We start from the raw sequence: 23337 nt of genomic DNA, 5'->3' as shown, positions 1-23337 counted from the left end.
ATATTATCTGTAAACGGCTTTAAGTATTATGCCTCTTTTGTTGATGATTATTCCAGATATATTTGGCTTTTTCCTTTGAAATCTAAGAGTAAACTTCGCACTGTCTTTCATCAATTTAAAACTCTAGTTGAAAATTTTTTTAATTCCAAAATAAGGTCTTTTCAGTCAGATTGAGGTGGAGAATTTCGACCATTAAACAAGGATTTAATTTCCCTTGGCATTAATCACAAAATTACATGTCCTCACACTCACACTCAAAATGGTACTGTAGAAAGAAGACACAGAACCATCGTGGAAACTGGTTTAGCTCTAATGCAACATGCTTCTGTCCCTCAAAAATACTGGACTCATGCTTTCGATACAGCTGTTTATTTACTCAACAGGCTTCCAAGTCTAGTTTTGAATAATAAAAGTCCATTTGAATTGATATTCAACTTAAAGCTTGACTACACTTTTTTGAGAATTTTCGGTTGTGGATGTTGGCCAAATTTGAGGCCCTATGCTCCAAATAAGCTAAGCCCAAGATCTCAACTATGTGTGTTTCTCGGCTATGCACCAAATCACATGGGATATCTTTGCCTTCATCTACCTACAGGACGCATGTACACTTCAAGAGATGTTATATTTGATGAGAATTGCTTTCCTTTTACAACCCAATCCACTACACAACCCAAACCATCTACCTTAACCATCTTGCCTTCACTTCCCTTACAAACCAATATTTCTAGCCCAAACACGGTACCTAGCCCATCTTCATCACTAAGTCCAAATGCCTTGCCAACACAAAGCCCAAATGCTCACACCAAACGTAACCCAAGTCAAAGCCCAAATGAATACACCACACCTAACCCAAGTCAAAGCACTCTACCTAACCCTATTCCTTCTTCTTTCACTTTGGCATCACCTTCTCCCTCCTCTAAGCCGTCACCTACTTCATCCTCTTCCCCACCAAATTCTGCAACGTCAAATTCTACACCGTTCTCACCATCACCTCAACCCCGTCAACCTACCCATCACATGATTACTAGATCTAAAGCCAATATCTTCAAATCCAAAACTCTCTCTCCAAATTTTGTTTCCACCGTACACCCAAAAACATCTCACTATGCCTCGGGTCCCATGCCTACTGTTCCTACTTCAGTTGCTCAGGCCCTCAAGTCTCCGTCATGGCGTAAGGCTCTAGATGATGAATTTGAAGCTTTACTTGCTACTCAGACATGGGAGCTTGTCCCTTCTTCTCCTTCTATGAATATCATTGGGTGCAAATGGGTCTTCAGAGAAAAAATTTTTGCGGATGGTTCATTCGATAAGTGCAAAGCTAGACTTGTGGCAAAAGGTTTTCATCAACAACCTGGAATTGATTTTGCTGAAACCTTCTCCCCTGTAGTGAAGCCCGTAACTGTCCGACTTATACTTTCCATTGCTCTCTCAAAAGGTTGGCTCATTAATCAATTAGACGTAAGTAATGCCTTTCTCCATGGTCATCTTGATGAAGAAGTTTATATGCATCAACCTCCTGGCTTTGTTCATCCTGACTACCCAACACATGTGTGTAAGCTTCAAAGAGCCATATATGGTCTCAAACAAGCCCCACGGGCTTGGTTTGCTCGACTTAGTGCCAGATTATTTGAGCTTGGATTTCGGGCTTCAAGGTCAAATTCTTCCTTGTTCATTTGCCACAATTCTAAATGTACTGTTTACGTTTTGATTTATGTGAATGATATTATTGTCACTGGATCTTCTCCCATTGTGATTCAAGAATTGGTTGATGCCTTAAGCTGTTCTTTTCCAGTCAAGAACCCCAGTGCTTTACATTATTTCTTAGGTGTTGAGGTTACATCTATCTCTTCTGGCTTAGTACTTTCTCAACAAAAATACATTTTAGATCTTCTTGACAAAGCTAAAATGTCAAATGCTTGTCCTGTCTCCACACCCATTGCTGCTAATAGTTGTCTTTCAGCTTATAGTGGAACTGACTTTGATGATCCTCATTATTATCGAAGTATAGTGGGTAGTATTCAGTACTTAAGTTTTACGAGGCCAGATATCACCTTTGCTGTTAATCGTGTATGTCAATTCATGCATCAACCCAAGGAACATCATTGGACTGCAGTGAAGAGGATTCTCAGATATTTATGGGGTACTTAAAATTTTGCTCTTCATCTTAGAAAATCCTCTTCATCTTAACTACATGCCTTCTCTGATGCTGATTGGGGTGGTAATGTTGATGATTCAAGATCCACAACTGGCTTTGCCATTTATTTTGGTCCTAATCTAGTAGCATGGAGTTCAAAGAAGCAACCTACTGTTGCTTAATCAAGTACTGAAGCAAAATATAAAGCCATAGCTACAGCATCCAGTGATCTGATATGGCTTTAGCAACTCCTTCATGAATTACATATCGTTCTCTCTGAAGCTCCATTTTTGTATTGTGATAATCTGGGTGCAACTTATCTAGTTGCTAATCCTGTATTCCACTCTAGAGCTAAACATATAGCGCTTGATTATCACTTTGTCAGAGAACGCCTTGCTGCTGGTCTTCTCAATGTTCTTCATGCGTCCTGTAGGCTAACATTCTTACTAAGCCACTAACATCATCCAGATTTGCCACTCTTAGATCAAGTCTCATCGTGCTGCCAGCCCAGTTCCACTCGCGGGTTGAAGCCCAACACCGAACATCACAAAGCCGAAATGACTAATGGGCTTTTACGTGGATTTTTGTCATTCTAGATTTTTCTTTTCTGTCCATATTGCTTGTTATACATCTCACTGTCTATATATAGTGACTTACTGTACACCTCGCTATGCAAGAAATAAGATACTTCATACAGCATTAGCTCCTTTGTGTTTTACTGTCTTTTCAACGCACAATCGCTGAATAATTATTTGAACTTCAGATGATGGAAATGAATCAAGAAATTAAGGCTAACTAGTTGATACTGAAAAAAAATGCTAATTCATAACGATATCTTGGCGCCAACACTTCTTGACCTTTTTCCGAAAAAATATTTTTCTATTTTTATTACATATAAACTGGGTAAAAGAACCAAATGAAAAATAAATATTTTTACAAATTAATATATAATAATTATTTGCAAAAAGTTCTAGAAATATTTTTAATTTTTCCTTTTTCAGGAGAATGAAATTTTATTTCAGATAAAAATTAAACTTACGTATTATTTTTATAAAAATCCAAGTCTAATATAGATGCTGATGTGTTTAGCTGAATGCTAAATTATGAAAGTCAGTCTCCTTGGGTTAGGAATCATGTAAATCAACGGGCAGGCATTGGACAAAGTGAAAGAAAGTATAAAACCAAATCCAAATGATAGATCATTAATAAGGCAATACATGATATAAAGAAGATCCTAGGCATGATGAGAACCTTTTCAGAGTCAAATGCAAAGTAATTTTTCCTTGGAAACAGCTTTCTTAAAAGGCGCAATTTCTTGGGTTGAGCAAACCAAAATTGAAGGCACAGAAGCACGATCTTCCACCTGAAAGAAGCACAAATTTATTAGACAATAGAAAAAGGTGCTAAATTAAAAACCAAAAGACAGCAACAAAGATCATTGCTGTTATTTATGATATTTCAGTGTTACATTTCAGAAAGTCACAGCCTAGCAATATCTCAGAAATCAGCTTTACTGATACCAATTTTAATTACATGATCAATTTTTATCAGAGTTCAAAACCTTTAACAAATTTTCATCAGAGAGTAATTCCTGGAAGGGAGCTGATGAAATCTCAATTGTTTCATTTGAAGTAGTATCAGGGTCACAAATGCCACCCCAGTTCTCCTTTTTATTTAAAAGCAGGACAATAGCCATTTTGCCCCCAGATATGAGATGAAGACACTTCTCATGCATGTTGATACTCTTGCCCAAATTTCCTCTACTTTATTCGCTGAAGAGAGATTCCTTTGATATCTGTTTAGTACTTACAAGCTTTGCATCCAAAGAACCAACCAACTCAGCTACTTCCCATCTGGTTTAGCAAAGGTAAAACTTAAGTAAATATAAAAGAGAACATTAGACATTGCGTTACAAGAGCCACAAAACAACAAACATTGTTTTTCAGTACTTACCCAAAAAAAAAAAAAAAAAGAAATCTGACAAATTAACCAACGAGTAATTATATTATAAGATGCCAAAATCTCCTATTATGTTGTATTCAAATCTTGGTGTTCAAAAGACCTTCAGAATTATCGTTTGCTGAAAAAAGTTTCTATATATTATGGTGAACTCTCACGTTATTTTTCTAAGTCCTGTATGTATCAAATAGCAAAATAATTTAGGCAACAATAGGTTTACTCTCATAATAAAACAATTTCTCTTTTTCTTCTGTATGGTAGCAGGACGGGAGTTGGGACAACATATAATCAGTTCAGCCAACTTACCTCTTGGGTGGTTTCTCAATACGTTGTAAAGCATTCTGAAGCGATTTAGAGTTTACAGAAAAAATCTGATCCGCAAGCAATCTCCCTTGTTCTTTCTCTCCATATCTAAATCCATGGAATACATGTTGTTGCTCCATTTCACACTTTTTTTTTTTTGGCATCTATAAGGCGCTTTTGAAACTTCTAAAGTATTGGTATCATTGATCCATGATACAAACACCATGTCAAATATGATTAAGCCAGGGAAACCAAAAAAAAAAAAAAAACTAATAAAAAGAAGTGATCCAGTAAATATGGATGTTGACAGGTTCAGCTGAATGCCACATTATGAAAGTCTAAGTCCCTTTCGGTTAGGAATCAAGTGAATCAACTGGCAGGTATTGGACCCAGAAAAAGGAGCCGAAAAATAAAGAAGACCAAAAGAAAGCATCAAGCATACAGTCATAAACCAAGTTGCACATAAATTCCTTACCCTCTATTCCCCTTAAGATTAAAGAGATTAAGAAAGGTAGCACAGCATCAGCAATAATCATACTGAAAAGCTCAAAGTCCCTAAAAGTAGCAAATTAAAGGTAGAGTCAAAAGAGTATTATGCCTCACGAGTTGATCTTTCTTTTTTGGATCACAAGTTTAGTTCTAGGAGTCCCTTAGGCGGTGTAATATGCATTTCTCTTCTAGTCATACCAACATCAAGTACAATTGCTTCTACAAAAGTCAAAAGGCACCCAAACAAGCGGATTGGACGCTTCTGCTTCTGCTGACCTGGGCTCGCCACTTTTGCGAAGTATATCAAAAGATGAATCAAGCAAAACTTGCAGTAGATCATTGGCTCCACTATTGAAAACATTAACGACAGTTCCCAAGGGTCCACCACTTTTCTGATAAGAAGTATGGTCAGTGTTGAATAATGCATTTTAAGGCCTTAATTTGCCAAATAGAAAAACTTTAGTATTAATTAGCTCCAGCAAAAAGGATTTTTTTAAAATCATTTTATCATGGAAAGTTTCACATTTTTCCCTTCACGATTTTGAAGTACAAAAATGATACATAAAAGTTCTAGAGAGAAACAAATATTATATGATGTATCGAGAACTCATTGCAACCTATTACAAAAAGGATTGTGTAAAACAACAATATTATAGAATGCAACTTCTAATTATATAAAACCCAGAGAGAAAAACATAAGTGGCTTTTACCAGTGATGTACAAAGCTGGAAAAGGTCGTCTTGTTGAAGTGTAAAGGTCCAAGAAGACGGGAACGGAGGTAGCTGGAATAGAAGAGCTGGTCGCTGAGAGGTCAAGGGAGGGCTGGGCAAGGAAGAGAATGCACTTGAAGTACAGAGAAGCGAATTTCTCTGCATCATCCTTCGCTCGATCTGTCACGAACCGGACCTTAGCGAAGCCTACACAGATATTGTTGTCATCATGTCTGTAAATAAGATCAGCTCGCCATTCCAAATCCAATTATCCGGGAACGAAGACGATTCCGATTCCAACACGTGACATGTGTGAGGGCCCTCCTGACTCTTTTTTTTTGGGGACCAAAACCCTCCTTACTCATTATCCTCATCCAAAAAATCAGACTGATTTCATTCTCTTGACACTTGAAAAAAAATAGAGGGAAAAAAATCTTCATAAAGTATTTAATTTAATTATAAAAATTGCAAGTATTAAGTTATTCAATCACGCTTAGTCTTTTTCATTTCATATGGATTTATAATTAAATACTATTAGATACTGGTATTTTAAAAATATGATACATAGTCATGTGTGATTGGAGAACTTGGCATAATTGATATAAGGAACTTGATGCATGTATTGTCTTTATTTAAGCATTTCTAGTTCGTAAAAAATTATAATAAATATTTTGTTTAAAGTTCTTTAATATGTTATAATTTTTTTAATTTTGATGATATTATAAAATTTTGTCATTTTGAATTTATATCATATTTATTGAAATTTATTTATTTTTTAATTAAATTGATAAAAACATATTTCAAACACATTTTTTATTCAATTAAATTGATAAATAATGTAACTTTAAGATATTGTATAAATCATTTAAATTTATAAATCCAAAATTTTTAAACTTATGTTCTGCCTCGAACATTTATAAACACATTTAATCAAGTGTGTGTATATATAAACACATTTATTATATCTACATTAATCAAATTATTTGAGTTACTGTTCTAATATAATGAAAACACTAAATAAATAAATATTTACAAAAAAGAAAAATTTTAAATTCTTTAAACCAATTTTAGTCAAAATTATAAATTTAATATGATGAAAAGGAAATTAATAAATGTAATTTATTTTAATATAATTTTTAATTGAAAAATATCTTTTGACAATATTCTTAGAGAAGTTAGAATATTTTACTTCATAATATAATACCCCTCCGGTCCTTAATATAATACCTGTTTAACTAATTTGATTAGATTAAGGAAGTTAAATAAGTTAGTTAATTATAAGAAATATGATATTTTTTTTTTCTAAAACACCATAATCATCTTTCTTAATATCCTCCCTCGTCTTCTACTTGATTATAATTGAGAAAGTATTTATAGGGATAATTTAGAAAAAAAATGATAAATATAAAAAATAGGTCTTATATTTAGAATCAAAATCAATTCAACAATTAGGCGCTATATTAAGGGCCGGAGGAGTAATCTATAACTCTATATATAACATAAAAACTACCGTTGCAACCTCTTTGATAAAATAGCAGGTGACAAACAAAAGTTGGAGTCCCATTAACATTAAAATCATAAATATCACACTATTTTATACGACATTAATAACGCAAAATGTAAATTTAAATAACAGAAAAAATTAATCTTTTACTCTTTGTATATTTAACTTAATTATGACTCAATTTCTCAAATTTAACTCATTATATTTATAATTTGTTATGACTCAGTTGTTGAAAACTACAAAAAAGAGAGAGCTGACTCTAGTAAAAGAAGTTGGGATGGCATTTTAATTAAATCCACGTCATATTCGGAAAGAGGGAAAAAGAAAACAACTGAAACCTGAAAGTTGATTGAAGATGAAAATAATAAGTTCATTTAGATTAGCGGTAGAAAAAATAATTTATTTGCAATCTGACTTTTGAAAAAATGAGATTGAGCAAAAGTTAGATCGAGTAATGTGAATTGTGTTTAGATTAGATTTTATAAAAAAAATTAGTTTGTAAAAGTTAATTTGAGTAAAAGATTGTTTGGATTATAATCTAATAAAGGTATGTTAAGGTTGTAAAATGACCAAAATGAACATGAGTTTCATTAAATAACAAGAGAATAATAGGAGGAGTGAGAGAAAAATAATATTCCGACAATTTCCAACGGTCCTAAACCCGATTGCCACTTGAAAAAGTTACATCCCCCAGCTTAAGGTGAATCGCGCGCTTAGTCCCATTTTTAGCCCCCGAGTGCGGTCTTGCACAATCTTTCTCAAATAGGCTTACTTTCTAAGGTACCGTTTGGGTGACGTCTCAAACCATGGTTTGGGGACCCAAATCATGGTTTGGGTGATAAGTCATCCAAATACCCACCCAATTTGCACAAACTATGGTTTTGGAAAAAGCAAAAAATTTTTGCTTTTGGAGAAAAAGAGAGTGTGAGAGCCTATAAGATATGTATCTGGTTTTTTTTTTATAACATATTTTTTATAAACATATTTAATCTTATATTTTATAAATATATATACGTATTAATTATTTATTAATTATATTATCTTATGTATTATTAATTATGTTAATAAAAAATATATTAGTAACAATTTTATTCCTTCAAATTAAAATATATCATAAAATTTATTTTTTCTGTAATTATCATATTAACTTATGTCTTTTTTTTAGTAATTTGTATATATAAAAAGTGCTTCTGATAACAACTATCCAAACACTCTCACTTCTCAAAATCACTTTTTCATAAAATTTATTCTTTCCAGAATCTATTCTTCCCAGAATCTATTCTTCAGAATCACTTTTTCAAACTACGGTTTGGTTTCATCCAAACACATCCTAAATCGGGTTTTAGCTGCAAAATAAGCTATTTGTGGCCCATAAATTGCTCTCCCAAACATACACAATGTCTACAACTACAACGTTCAACCCAAAACGCCTTCATCGTTCTAACCCACTTTCAACATCCCCTGCCATCCTCATAACCAAGGACTTAAAAAAAAAAAAAAATTTCATAAAACTATGTTCACATAAAAAAAGCTATTCAAAACATCTTATGTACTTGTTTGCTCCTTAATTTAAGACCTATTTAATTAATTTGATTATATTAAAAAATTAAGTAAGTTAGTTAATTATAAAAAAATATGACATATTTTTCTTAAAACACTATAATTATCTTTCTTAATATTTTTCTTTCCTCTCCTATTTAATTATAGTTGATGAAGTATCAATAAGAATAATTAAAAAAAATCATTATGGACGTGATTCTCTTGCTTCTTCACTTGGTAAATAAGTGTTTAAACCTTTTTTTTGAAACTTTATAGTTATGTTTATTGGTGGTATCGCATATGCAAAGATTCAACAAAATCATGAACACCATCCGTATTTGATGGAATAATAACAGCTTCATGACAAGTTTTCTAAATGTGAAGTTTGGTTTAATATAAATTTGGAGTTTCTCACGTCTTGCAGGGTATTCTAAATTCAGAGTTTCTTAGGTGCATTGTAAACTGTGGTTTAACAAGTCCAAAACCACAGCGCTGACTTTCTCTGCTTCACATTCCTCCCCAAGGGAACAAGTTCGTAAAGCTCAAGTTACTATCAAGTTTGCTCAACTACCAAGCAACAATCCTTTGAATCTTTTCATTGTTACCGTTTTGCAATTGCCGATGATTGTTTTTCATTCTTTTTATTTTGGCTATATGGTGTATTTAATTTACACTCATGGTTCAGCCAAGAAATCTTTAATTTAGTGCCTTTTTATTGTGCAACATCTAAATTTCTTCAAACTTGATATAATTAAACTTTGGATAGACAAACCTGCCCTTAAAACCACATGCATACCAAGATAAAATTCAGTGCACTTCTTTCAACTTCAGGTTGTTCCCCCCTGACCTCAAAAAATAATAATAATAATAATAATAAATAAAAAATTGAGCTTGTTCCCTGTTTTTTCACTCGAGGATCATATCTGCTCTTTTCTATATCATTTCCATAACAGGGACCTAATATGGTTCATGAGACTGTGGATTGAGTCAAATTTAAGTCACAAGCAAATCCTCAACAGATATCATCAAAATAGGTCATAATAAGCAAAGCTAACTTGGACTAAGAACACAATCAGTAATTTTCTCCCAGGATTTCAGAGTTTTGTCTTCAGTGTCTGTCTTGTATAATGCAAGGCGACTTATTTGAAAGCTCAACCCGCTGACGTCATCAAGAGCATTGGCTCTTTCTTGAGCCCTTTTCTTCTCCTCATCAGTTAAATCTCCATACAGAAGGCTCAGGTGTGGCATGTAAGCTGCAAACATAAACAACATAAGCATGAGCAAAAGAGAGTTTTTCCCTATTATCTCCATATATAGTTTTATTATACTGGTTGAGAGATTTTAACCTTGCATATGTCAACTTAAACCTAAACATGTCACCTAAGAGTTAAAACTAAATGTTCTTTCATCAAGATGTCATTGATATCTAAGTTTCAAAGAACTACGGTATTTGAGAAGCCAAAGACCTGGGTTTGTACTCAGAAAGCAAACAGATTTAAAAGGATATGCCACTTGACGCCATACTTTCACCCTGGGGTATTTATAACTCTTTTTTTCCATTTTTGGTTAAGAAAGGTACGACTCAAAAGGCTAAACTTTCCTTGGCACACGAAGCAAATCCCATTAGGTGGGAAGTAAATAAAGGTGGTGAGAAGAAAATGGAGAAGCCTTGTGTGGGAGTAATGTCCTGACCCTGTTTCCAATGCTAAACCATAAACGTTTAAATGAGTTATCTCAAATGAAAGTGAAGTAGAATTTTAGTACACTATCTAAAACTACACCTCTTCTGTACTCAAAACTGCACTTAATTATGAGGATAAAGGAGATAGAACTGCATCCAGTATTGCAGCCTCTGTTTTCTTCTAGAGTTTAGCTACAAGAGGCTTCGCTTAACCAGTAAGAGCCTAAGATCTCTGTCACATTAAGATATTCTTTTCATGGCTATTCTTCATTATAAGTCATCGCTTATCACTATAACAAACATCTGAAATGTGTAAAACACATCTCATTGTTAACATAACTCTGTCTATGTTTTATAGTTGGTCCCAAGGCCAAATAAAGGAGGATCAGCTAACGTAAAACTCTAGCAAATCTCTCATAAATATGGTTGATATATTTTAATCAGCTTCATGATCTGAATTTAAAAAACTGAGAGGATTTTCCTCATTATTGAGCAATACAATACTTTCCTATATTTGATTCTGCATTCTGACAGCTTCATAGGTGGTAAAACAAAACGGATTTACTTTTGTATATAGACTTCCACTAGAAGCCGGCAAAAAGATAAAGCTTCAGGCAAAAAATAATATCATGTAACTTACGAGATGATCTATTGTAACCAAAATGACTGACGCAGTGATCGCTAGTTTCCACTACCTGTTGAGGAAAAGAAATTAAAAATAGAGAGAATCAAAATAAAAATGACATGAGAAAGCCTTCCAAATTTGGATCATAAGTAGGAATTGGCCACGCACAAGTATAACTTTATGTCAATATTATTGCTCAAAAGTTAATGGGAAAAAATTAAGCCCCCCCTTCAATTCCAATTTTACAATTCTGAGAAATGCTTTAATAAACCTGCAGCAGAAAATCAATGTCCATGACCACAACAGATACAAACTAAAATGGATCAATAGGAATGGAAGTATTTAACACAGATAACATATTAACTGTCAAAATGCATTACAATCAAAGCACATGTCCAGAATCGGTGCTGATTTGACAACTTCATAATCAAAATTCAAAACCTTAGAGGAACACGAACAACAATTTCAATGCCATGTGGATCAATCGCTTGTCCATTAACTACTACAAAACTAACAACAGAGACCAGAAATTAAAATAACTAAACCACAGAAAAAACTAGAAAAGAAAATTGGAAGAGTACCTCAGGGGTGGGATGAATCAGAAGGTAAACACACTGATAAAAGAAAGTCCCTGTAGCCACACGATCAACGGTGGCATTATAAGCCTTGAGGCTTTCACACGCGGACCGGAACTTCTTGAGAGCGTCATCGGCAGTCAGTCTGATCGCGCCTACGACTGTTATGTGGGGTTCAAACTCAGGCCCACCGAACTCCGATCGGAGGCCGCTCATCAGCTTCTTCATCCTATCCCGCACATCTTCCGTTGGTTGAGCCCACACCGAATACACATACTTCTGAGCTTCAGGTTCGAGAATGTTTTCTGGGGTTCCCATGGAGGAAGAAGAGGAAAACGGAGAAGCCCAAGATGCACAAGAAGGCAAAGAAGTCAATGACGCAGAAAAAAATGGACAGGGAAGCGTGGGAAACTTAGCGATACCTTCACCGCAAGACACTGTTTTGGAATTGTCTAATGGGAAGTGGGGATTGAAGTATGCGTTTGAGTTAAAAAAGCAAGCTTTTGAAGGAATCGAATGCAAAGAGTGAATTGCGGAGCAGATGACGGAGTGGGAAGATTGCATTCGCCTTTGCTTCTGCGGGAGAAGGAAGGCACATTCTGTGCTTATGCCCAGACAAAAGGAAATGCCGTCGTTTCACTCTGATGGTAGCTGTTCTAGCAAACGCCACATTCACGAGCCTCTCTTGCAAATTGTAATAAATATCCCCAATCAAAATAAATAGAAAAAATCGAAGAAAATCCCCATTAAAAATTTATTACTCTCTGTCTCCTTCCGCTCTTTTTTATATGAGACAATTTCTTGAATAGCCAAGTTTCTTTTTATAAGATACATTTTAGAGCTTTTTGAATGTTTAATATATTTTCTTCAGTTTTACCGTCAATTAATTAAATGTCTGTCTCATCTCTTTTTCCCACTCTCTCTCACACCCACATTTTTCATAAATGAGGATATTTTTGAAAAAAAAAATTAATTTTACATGTTTATTGCACCTAACTAATTTTAACTCGTTTTTCATTAATTATATTTTTTAAAAAATGGAGGAAGTCGTAACAAAAACGTGATAAATTTTAATATATACATTATACTGGTGCACTACAAATTTTTGGTACACACGCATTAATACTCTGATTTAAATCATTTTCATCCATAAGCTTTTTAATTAGATTTTTTTTAATTTTTCCATAATAAAATATTTTGTTGCTCCACCGAAGCGTCACTATTAGCTTTGAGATGTTTATGAAGAATTTGATTTGTCAATTTGCCATTAGTCGTCTTATGACATGAAAATTTTCTATCAGTGAGTGGTTATGCGTTGGATCCCATTTTCATCCTCATACTGCTCCTCTAATCAAAAAAGAAAAAAAAATCTAATTTATTTATTTTATATATATAGACACTAAATGTAGGTACTTTTTTTAATAGTAATTCAAAGCTGGATTCATTATGTTATGAAGAATTAGTTATTTTCACTAGACTCAGTTCTGTTTGGAAAAAAAAAAAAAATCTAATTTAGACGACACATTTGATATCTAAAAATTTTGTTGGTCAGGAAAAATAAACGTGGATTTGAAATGACTCCGTTTCTTTCACCCTCAACAGGCCTTGACATCATTCTTGGCCCATTCATTTTTTGCCCAGCCCATACAGACGCTTGGGCCCATTCGACAACATCCGGGTCATGAGAACACGGTGAATTGGATTTGTGCATTATTCATCATTTAGGTTTCGTTTGAGATCACGATTATAAGCAGTTATTAGCATATTTCATGTAGATGGAGATAAAATTTTTCTCACATGTTTTTTTTCTTATTTTGTAAATCATTGAAAGTTACTTATAAACCATTCTAAATAAACCCTTATATAAGCAGACAAGGAGCACTACAGATTGTTGCATTTGATTATTTGCCCTTCGGAGTTTACTCTTCTTATTATAAACCAAATAAATCAAACCCCTCCCCCCCCCCCCCCCAAAACACACACAACAACCTGTTATATGTTAAGACTTGATTAATCTAGTGGATTCAGTGGCCAGGCTGAAGACGGCTGGTCCAAAGAACAAAGAGACCAATGTGGAAAATTATCAATCTTGCTTATAGTCCTACAAGAGTTATTGATTTTGAATCCGAATAATCCTAACAGTTAATATTATCGAACACAGGAATAGAAAATGATGCTTCTTCCTGTTTTAAATTACTGATTTGAAATTAATTAAAAAAACCTCTTTATTATATTTAATTTGTCAACAATTTTACATAAACTAATAAAGTTAAAATTAGTTATCTTTTATAAAATATCAAAATTATCATCAATAAAGTCATTAATTGAGAAGTTTTATACTTAATTAAGGATATCATATGAAAAAAATTAATAATTTAAATATGCAGGAGCTTCTTATAATAAGAAGTAATGACTAGAATTTCTTAGAGTTTATTAACACACTCATCTAAGGAAGCTTTTGGTACTTTCAAATAAATTAAATTTTGATTCGACTTTACCAGATGAAAGAATAAAACAAATGTTTTCCTCGATGATCTGCAAGAAGAATATGAATCTTCACTCAGATTGAGATGTGGGTGAAAACATTCTCCTAATAAATTCATTCAGATGGACAATTTCCCACTTCCCAAGTAGGGAAGGAAAAAAGGAAAAAAAAAAAAACGCATCTCTTTACAAAACCAAAGGACATAAGTCACTTCCTCGGCAAAACTGTGTCGTGTTAATTAACTAATCTAAGTTAGTCTTGTCTTCATAAGCTAGCAGCCATTGAAGGAAGAAGTGACATGCACGAAGACATCTTCTGCACAAGGAATGGTGAGAGCACCCCTTGGATGATCAAATCTAAATTCTTCTTCAGCTTCACCTAACAGCTCTTGAAACGAAGGTTGGTTCAGGTATGATATTGGAATCACAAACCTCTTCAAGTCCTCTCCAACATAAACTGCTAGATATCCCTTTGGCACCTGACCGGATTTCGAAGCTGTCGATTTTGCAGCAAATGAAGCTGACCTTCTGATTCCAGGCAAGCGAAAACCCATTGTTTTTCGTGTCGAAGAAAATAAGGAGGAAGTAGTGTTTGAATATTGATGCTTAGCTTGGGGATATTGTGAAAGATTTGTGTCGCTTGCTTTCGAAAGCATTCAAGTATGAGTATTTATAGACGGAAATATTTGATTTTCTTCTCTGATTTGTGGATATAAAGGGGCGGTGTAGGGCAGGGCCAATATGATTGAGAGACAAGGGCTCACTAGAGGTCACATGGAGTTGTCTCCTTTTTAGGTACAATGGAGTGCACGCTACAGTCCAATGCCTAGAGACATGGGTGAGAAGGATCATATGATTCTGTCTCTAGTTTTCTTCAATATAAAAATCTCGTTCTTTATTTATTTACAGAAACACAGTATTACCCATGGTTCATTTTTTATCATCTGACAAACAACGTTTGAGCAGAAGAGAACTCGATTATTGTTTAGGTGATGTAAGGGTGCTTTTTTTAGACATGCTCAAAACATGTCACTTATTACATGTGCTTGTGGCCTGTTGAAAAGCTCAGTAATCGTGGTCTGATCTATCAATCACGAAAAATCCACCAAATAGCCTCACACACAATCTAAACTAAGACCATTCGATAAAGAACAAAGTGTGAGACAAGCCATGCACTGTAATCTCGTGGTTCTCTCTTAATTCTTAAAACAACATTTGACCTTACAATCACATGAGTGACAAGGGCCGCAAGAGATCAGATGATCTTGTCTTGTAAGTGCTTTTCAAGATGTTATGAGACTATGCATATATATACAACAATCAAGCCAACTCATACAAGATAGATCAAAATCTGCAAAATCTTGGGAGGGCCTAAATGGATAGATGGCAATATAACAGGGCTATTTGGAGACATAATTAAGTAGCATGATGCCTTGATTTAAAACTTGAGGAGTAAATGAAGTTGGTTTATCTTTAGTAGAACAATGTGATCTTATAAGCTGAATGATTGAATTTTGCATGCCATATTTGTTCATGCCAGAAGACAAATGAACCATGTATATTCATGAAATCTAATAACAAGCTGTTAATTAAACATGTAATTTAAAATTTTTATTGAGTCGTGCCATATTTTCCAAGGGTAAAATATGATCTCTTGAGACACAGGACTTCATTATTAATCCAGTATATGCCGGTGTCTTCAAACGTTCAAAATAGTCCCCGAAAATTGAATTTCGTTCCTAGTCATCTATCAGTATATTGAGCTGTGTTCACATGTTTTTCATAAATTCAGATCGATAATATCACTGAATACGAAATACACATAGATATGCAAGTTTTTGAGTACAAAGTACAACTTTTTATTGGTAAAAAAATCTTAAAGAGTTTTTGGGGCATTGTATGCTCCCACTTGCACAGACGCTTTTGTTATCGTAAAGCAAAAATTGATTTGAATTTACTGGATTAAGAATACAATACTGCTTCTCAGATTTGCCTGCAGGATAAGGATACAAATTCTCTGTCACTTAAACTGAAAGTTCAACGCCTTTGAGGCTTCGATATTCATAATTAATTGAGATAACATGAAAAAATGTCCATTGACAAAATTTGTCGTTCATGTAAACAATATTTCATTTCCGAATAGTCGGGGAAGCAAAAGAAGGAAAAAGAAAAATCTTTACATAGAAAAAGGATCTAAATTGCCTCCTCTACAAAAATGTCTCCTAATCTAAGTTTTTTCCTTTGCAAACTAACATCCATTGAAGGAAGAAGTAACGTTTAGAAAGACATCTTCTCTGCAAGGAATAGTGAGTGCACCCATTGGATGATCATATCCAAACTCTTCTTCAGCCAAGCTTAACAACTCTTGAAACAAAGGTTGATTCAAGTAAGATACAGGGATCACAAATCTCTTCATTTCTTCTCCTACATATACTGCAAGATACCCCTTTGGCACTTCTCCAGATTTTGACGAAGCCACTTTTGCAGCAAATGAAGTCCTTCTAATAACAGGTAAACGAAAACCCATTTTTTGTGGATAAGAGAGAACGTAAGAAGAAAGAGATAGGATGTAGAAGCCTGAGGATATGTTGATGAGTTGTGTTGCTTTGGAAAATCTTGCAACTTTGAGTGTATATATAGATGAAAGGATTTGCTTTACTTCAATAATTGGTAGAGGGAGAGGCTTTGCGTGTTAGGGCGTGTTAGGGCCTACCGAAAGACAAGAGCACACTAGAGATCACATGGTGTTGTCTTAGAGTCTATTTCAAAAATCAAGTCAGGATCAAATGAAGGGAGGACTTCAGAATCTCCATTTGGTTGAGATTTGATTGGTGAAGGGTTAGCTAAAGGAGCTGTAGTCTAGTCCAGAGACATGGATGAGAAGGATCACATGGTTCTGCTTTATGTTTTATGGATGGGAAGGATTATTTGAACAATTCAAAGCTTAGTGTCAATCTAAATATTTTCTAACTGTCATTTCACTTTCCAGACATGCTTGAGACATCTCTTATGTTTTCCTTATCTTCATCCTTTCAATTGATAACGCGTTGGAGCAGCATTTAACTTAAAAGTGTGAGAAACGCGGCGTGTCTTTAAAATTCAAAATAAATATCGAGCCTTTTGAAAGTCTCTTTTACAGAATTGCAATAAACATGCATGCTTCTTGTTGATCTGTTCAATACTCTCAAGGGGATTATTCTTGGCTCATCCTTTTCAATTATGCTTGAACAGAGTTCTCACTTCATTTGGCTCATCTCATAACTTCTTAGTTTTATTTGAAAACGACATGAAGACAACTCCATGTGATCTCTACATGCCCTTGTCCTCCAATAATTAAGCCTCATCACATTACCTTTCCTCCACCGTTCATCTATATATACCCATACTTGTATGCTTTCAGAAGCAAGCAACACACATCTTTCAAGCATCACAATTATTCAAACACTTCCTTCTCATTCTATTCATAAACGCAGAGAAAACAATGGGTTTTCGTTTTCCAGGAATCAAGAGGACTTCCTTTGCTGCAAAAGTGACTTCTTCAAAATTTGGTGAAGTGCCAAAGGGATATCTTGCAATTTATGTTGGAGAGGAAATGAGTAGATTTGTGATTCCTATATCTTACCTGAATCAGCCTTCATTTCAAGAGTTGTTAAGTGAAGCTGAGGAAGAATTCGGGTATGATCATCCCATGGGAGCTCTCACTATTCCTTGCACAGAAGATATCTTCCTAAAGGTCATTTCTTCCTTCAGTGGGTGCTAGCAAGCAAAGACGACGTTAACTTAGATTAGTTGACACAATTTTGTATCGAAGGCAATTCACATAGTTTCTGCTATGTTAAGATTTTTCCCCTGCCTTTTCTTCCCCTAATCGGGAATTGTAAACCAGCGTCAATGAGAAATTTGTCAATATAATTTTCACACAATTTCATTCAATTATGAATACCAACGGCTTTGATCTTCCACATTAGGCGACCAAAGTTTGTTTTCTCGTGGCAAGATTGAGAGGAGAGTTATATTTAGTCAAGTAAATTAAATTCAAATGTAGATTTGATTATAGAGAAACGAAAGAGTCTTTGTATAAGTGCAAGTAAATTAATCCTAGGAAACTTTTTTTCTGCACAAGTGATTGAAGCCATAATTTCTTATATAATACTACTCCAGTCTCAAACATAAGACCTCTTTTGTAGTGTAATTTAGACAATAAAAGGGTCTTATATTTAGGATCAGAGAAGTATTTAAGCAACCAATGAACTAAACATTTTCCCCCATTACGAATAATTTGCTTATATGTTTTTCTTTACTTCTTTTCCATGATATATGTGTTGCTTATGAACTCATGAATTAGGAACATATAATTTTCTTACGCGGGGACAATGGCCATAGTAGATCACATGACCTTTTCATTTGTCAAAATGTTTATGAGATCTGGCTGCTGCATGGGTTAGATATCCATAGAGAAACAACGTGGACAAGGAAAATTCAATTTAGTTCGTATGGTCTTACTGTCTATTAATCGGAGTCCACATGATTTACGAATTGAGATCATATCATTGAAGACAACAACATAAATGATGCTACGCCTTCTTTTTTTTTTTTTTTTTGGGTTACAGATGCTACGCCTTCTTTATAAATTATAATTGTTCAGTTGAAAATAAAAATTATAGATTTTACAAGGAGATAAACATTATTTTGCGTGTTAAATAAAACTGTTTTTTTCCCCCCTATCAATCCTTCTTAACGCTACATTTGGAATCTTATAGCACTGGAACTTAGTCAACATTTATCCGCTCACCCTTAGTTACTGGATTAGAACACCGGAGTTGCAATATTGTCTTTCTACCTTGTGTAATATATTGATCTTTTTATTAAAAAAATAAAGAAGTAATAAAAGTGAGAGTGGGAGGCTCAAATTAAAGTTGTTTTGTTTATAATTAAGTATGCATATGTGTATGTATGTATGGTTGGGACCTCTTCTTTAGGAAAGCCAATAGGGAGCTGACGTTAATACCCCTAGAGCTAGCGAAGTCTGAACTTGAATTACTAGATCAAGTAATATAAGTTTTTTGCCTCAATTTTGCTAGAAGATTAAAACAAAATGCAATTCGCAGCCAGACTAAACTATATATGTGTTCAATGGCTTCGATATTGACAGTTGGTTGGAAAACGTGAAAAATCTATTCATCAACTTCCCTTTGAGATAACAATTTTTTCACTTCCCGTATAGGGGAAGAAAAATAACAAAAATCTCCACAAACCAAAAGGATTACAAAATTGTGCGGACTAATCTAATCTTGTCTTTGTCACCTAGCACCTACAGAGAGAAGAGACTTTTAGGAAAACATCTTCTGTGCAAGGAATAGTGAGGGCACCCATTGGATGATCAAACCCGAATTCTTCTTCAGCTTCAGTTAACAACTCTTGAAACGAAGGTTGATTCAGATATGATATAGGGATCACAAACCTCTCCATTTTCTCTCCAACATATACTGCGAGATAACCCTTTGGCACTTCACCAGATTTCGAAGACGTCGGTTTTGCAGCAAATGAAGTTCTCTTGATTCCAGGAAGACGAAAACCCATTGTTTTTTCTTTGTAAGAAGAATATGCAGGACGGATTTGAATATGATGCCTGAGAGTATTGTGAAAGATTTGTGTTGCTTGGTTCTGAAATCAGACAAGTGTGAGTATATATAGGTGAATGGATTTGTCTTCCTGCAATAATTGGTGGTTAAGAAACAGAGCCTGGCTCTTAGAAGACAAAGGCACCTGGAGTTCACATGGATGTGTCTTAGAGATCATTTCATAAAAGCAACAAGTCAAGATGAGCCAACTAATGAAGGGAGGGCTTGGATATGAATGCTAAAGATCTATCTAAAATGAGTTGTAATACAAACCTGAGACATGATAAGGAAAACCACATGTTTCTGTTTTGTGTTCAAGAAGAGTCATTTGAACTGTTTAAAGCCTTATGTCGATAAGATAAAGGACCAGCAAAGATAAAGGAAGCGTAAGATATGCTTGAAGCATGTCAAGAACTGAAATTGACAACCATAAGAAATATAAGATGTTACGTTTGAGAAAGACATAACACATTATCATGTGATCCTTCTCATCCATGTCTCTTTGGACTACGTCGCTTAACTGACCCTTCCTCTATCATATCTCAACCAAAAGAATTTTGATGTCCTCTCTATTCATTTGGCTCTCATCCTGACTTGTTTTTGGTTTTGGAAAAGACCTCTGAGACAACTCCATGTGATCTCTAGATGCCCTTGTCTTCGGATAAGTAAGTTCTATCACATAACCTTTCCTCCACCGTTCGTTTATATATACTTATCCTTGTAAGCTTTCAGAAGCAAGCAACGCAAATCTTTCGCAATACTCTCAAGCATATCCAAACAGTTCCTTCTTAGTCTCTTCCTAAACACAAACAACAATGGGTTTTCGTTTACCAGGAATTAGGAGGATTTCCTTCGCTGCAAAAGTGAGTTCTGCAAAATTTGGTGAAGTGCCAAAGGGATATCTTGCAATAAATGTCGGAGAGGAAATGAAGAGATTTGTGATCCCCATATCATACTTGAATCAGCCTTCTTTTCAAGAATTGTTAAGTGAAGCTGAAGAAGAATTTGGGCATGATCATCCCATGGGTGCCCTTACTATTCCTTGCACAGAAGACGTCTTCCTGAAAGTCATTGCTTGCCTCAATGGGTGCTAGCTCGCAACGACAGTTTTAACTTAGATTAGTCAATACAATTTTGTATAGAAGCAAATTCAGATGATAATTTTGTTTCTCTAAGGATTTGCCCCATCCCTACATAGGAAATGTAAAATGTTTGTGTATGTGACAAATTTATCAATAGACAATTTTCATGCGATCTGAATCGTCAAAGTACTGATCTTTTTTCTTTTTGGGCCGGAAAAGTACTGATAGGCAACCAAAATATGTTTTCCCGTGCCAAGATTGAGAAGAGAATGTCATATATTAATTAATCCTGTAAATTCGAATCATGAACGTTTCAGTGCTGGCAAATTAATCCAGGGAAACTATTTAGTAGAATTATAAAAAATATTTTTATAATAAAAATATAATTTCAATGGGAAAATTCTATTATATTATCTTTAATTTCAATTCAGTAATTATGATTTATAAGGCTAAAGGAAACCCATTTAATGATGGGAAATAAAGGAATGAATGGACGACCCAGAGAGTTCTATACCACCCATCCGAAGCGTCACAGAACGTTTGAATAGAAGATGCCAGAGTGCCACTGAGAGAGACTGATGAGGCAACATCATTTATGCTTTTGTCTTCAATGATATTATCTCATTTTATGAAAATATGTAAAAATTCAGTAGCCGGTAACACTGGAAGATCAAATAATATTAGAAGCATATATTAATAAAATTAACATATTTGATTGTTAATTATGATTTATTTTTAAATTCAAGATTAGAATTAAATTAAAAATTGGTTTCTACGACTTGGGTTCTTTAATTTCTATAAACTTAACTTAAAAATTCAAATAATTTACAATGTTACCGTTCAATACTTCACGTCAGTTTATTAACCAGCGTAATTAATTGTCGTTACGACAACTTTTTGTACTCATGATTGAGCTTTACTCTTCTATATAACATCTCATGAACTCAACATTTCTAATTTTCCCTTTGGGATTAATTGGCTTATGTTTTTCTTCAATCTTTTTCCTAGGTCAATCAAAGTTATGATTTGTACAAATTAATAAAACATTTAAAGACTCTTAAAAACGGACAAAATCAAAAAAAAAAAAAAATTGGACTCGATGAAGCTTTGCTTCGGGACACATATGTTGCTTGTGAACTCGAGTGTTAGAAACATAATTTTCTTTAAATGATGCTACGTACGCCTTGTTTATAAACTATAATTATTGAGTTCAAAATAAAAATTATAGATTTTCCCATGAAATAAAAGTTAATTATTTTGCGTATCAAATAAAACATTTCTTTTCCTCTTCTTCTTAACGCTACCGTTGGAATATAAGAGCACTGGGACTCATTAGTCATCATTTTTCAGCTCACCCTTAGTTACTGGATGAGAACACTGGACTTGCAACATTGTCTTTTTACCTTGTCTAATATATTGATCTTTTTATTGAAAAAAGAAGTAATATGCATAGGCGTGCATGTGGGATCACTTCTCTAGAAAAGCCACTGAGGGAGCTGATGTTAATACCCCTGGAGGGAAATCTGAACTTGAATTATCAGATTAAAGATTAAAGAGATACAACTCGTGATCACCTTAACTATATGTTTAATGTCTTTGATATTGACAGTTGGTTGAGATAACGTGAAAAATGTCTATTCATCTTCTCTTTGAGATAAACAGTTTTTTCACTTCCCCTGTAGGGGAAGAAAAAGAACAAAAATCTCTACAAAGCAAAATGATTACAAAATTGTGTAGGTTGACTAATCTGATCATGTCTTGGTTAGCTAGCACCTACTAAAGGAAGAAGTGGTTTTTATGAAGACATCTTCTGCACAAGGAATAGTGAGGGCACCCATTGGATGATCAAACCCGAATTCTTCTTCAGCTTCACTTAACAACTCTTGAAAAGATGGTTGATTCAAGTATGATATAGGGATCACAAACCTCTTCATTTCCTCTCCAATGTATACTGCGAGATATCCCTTTGGCACTTCACCAGATTTTGTAGTAAGTTTTGTAGCGAATGAAGCCCTCCTGATTAGAGGTAGACGGAAACCCATTGCTTGTTGTGTACTTGTGTGTAAGAAGAATAAGAAGGAAGGATGTGAATACTGATGCCTGAGAGTATTGTGAAAGATTGGGTTGCTTGCTTCTGAAAGCATACAATTATGAGTATATATAGATGAATGGATCTGTATTCCTACAATAATTGGTGGTTTAGAAGTTACATGATAGAGCCTAGCTATTGGAAGACAAAGGCACCTTGAGTTCACATGGATGTGTCTTAGAGGTCATTTTGTAAAAGCAACAAGTCAAGATGAGCCAAATAATGATGGGGGGACTGGGTCATGACTGCTAAAGAGTTATCTAAAATGAGTTGTAATCCCGTCCAGAGATATGGATAACGAAAATCACATGGCTCTGTTTTATGTTCAAGAAGGAAGACTTGAACAGTTTAAGGCGCAATGTCTCCTATAAGAATTTTTCAGTTGTCATTTAAAGTTAGACATGCTGTCCCATATGCTCTCCGTTGTCATTTAAAGAGAAATTTGCCTCAAGCATGTCAAGAAATGAAATTGACAACCATAAGAAATATAAGATCTTACGTTTGAGAAAGACATAAAACATTATCATGTGATCTTTCTCATC

The 23337-nt window shown here is 34.3% G+C and overlaps 4 protein-coding genes across 4 annotated transcripts; 1 reads left to right on the top strand and 3 right to left on the bottom strand.

The window, feature by feature from the left end:
- Window positions 1-9585: 9585 nt before the first annotated feature.
- LOC114739933 (cyclic phosphodiesterase) lies at window positions 9586-12134 on the bottom strand. The gene is made up of 4 exons (XM_028928044.1): window positions 11942-12134; window positions 11526-11824; window positions 10960-11014; window positions 9586-9891 (listed from the first exon to the last, which is right to left on the bottom strand). The coding sequence occupies exons 1-4, from the start codon at window positions 12081-12083 to the stop codon at window positions 9689-9691; spliced, it is 699 nt and encodes a 232-aa protein (XP_028783877.1). The 5' UTR covers window positions 12084-12134; the 3' UTR covers window positions 9586-9688.
- Window positions 12135-14092: 1958 nt separating this feature from the next.
- LOC114739930 (auxin-induced protein 15A-like) lies at window positions 14093-14557 on the bottom strand. Its single transcript, XM_028928041.1, has one exon. It carries the CDS (start codon window positions 14555-14557, stop codon window positions 14276-14278), a length of 282 nt encoding a protein of 93 aa, XP_028783874.1. The 3' UTR covers window positions 14093-14275.
- A 4624-nt stretch (window positions 14558-19181) lies between these two features.
- On the bottom strand, window positions 19182-19642 carry LOC114739936 (auxin-induced protein X10A-like). Its single transcript, XM_028928047.1, has one exon. The coding sequence runs from the start codon at window positions 19581-19583 to the stop codon at window positions 19308-19310; it is 276 nt and encodes a 91-aa protein (XP_028783880.1). The 5' UTR covers window positions 19584-19642; the 3' UTR covers window positions 19182-19307.
- A 772-nt stretch (window positions 19643-20414) lies between these two features.
- On the top strand, window positions 20415-20813 carry LOC114739935 (auxin-induced protein 15A-like). The gene has a single exon (XM_028928046.1). The coding sequence runs from the start codon at window positions 20440-20442 to the stop codon at window positions 20716-20718; it is 279 nt and encodes a 92-aa protein (XP_028783879.1). The 5' UTR covers window positions 20415-20439; the 3' UTR covers window positions 20719-20813.
- Window positions 20814-23337: the final 2524 nt, after the last annotated feature.

Source organism: Neltuma alba, unplaced genomic scaffold (assembly GCF_004799145.2).
Source record: "Neltuma alba isolate B1F8T4 unplaced genomic scaffold, ASM479914v2 tig00002985_pilon, whole genome shotgun sequence".
Taxonomy (NCBI): Eukaryota; Viridiplantae; Streptophyta; class Magnoliopsida; order Fabales; family Fabaceae; genus Neltuma; species Neltuma alba.
Note: the sequence above shows the minus strand (reverse complement) of the source record. Positions and strands in the feature narration are given on the sequence as shown.

What these genes read in the sequence shown, in the direction of transcription:
- LOC114739935 (XM_028928046.1), top strand. Translation starts at nt 20,440, where the DNA reads ATGGGTTTTCGTTTACCAGGAATTAGGAGGATTTCCTTCGCTGCAAAA.
- LOC114739936 (XM_028928047.1), bottom strand. Translation starts at nt 19,583, where the DNA reads ATGGGTTTTCGTCTTCCTGGAATCAAGAGAACTTCATTTGCTGCAAAA.
- LOC114739930 (XM_028928041.1), bottom strand. Translation starts at nt 14,557, where the DNA reads ATGGGTTTTCGCTTGCCTGGAATCAGAAGGTCAGCTTCATTTGCTGCA.
- LOC114739933 (XM_028928044.1), bottom strand. Translation starts at nt 12,083, where the DNA reads ATGCAATCTTCCCACTCCGTCATCTGCTCCGCAATTCACTCTTTGCAT. An exon ending in TGATTCATCCCACCCCTGAG is followed by an intron (nt 11,015 to 11,525) that starts GTACTCTTCCAA and finishes TTTCCTCAACAG; the next exon opens with GTAGTGGAAACTAGCGATCA. An exon ending in TGGTTACAATAGATCATCTC is followed by an intron (nt 9,892 to 10,959) that starts GTAAGTTACATG and finishes TTATGTTTGCAG; the next exon opens with CTTACATGCCACACCTGAGC.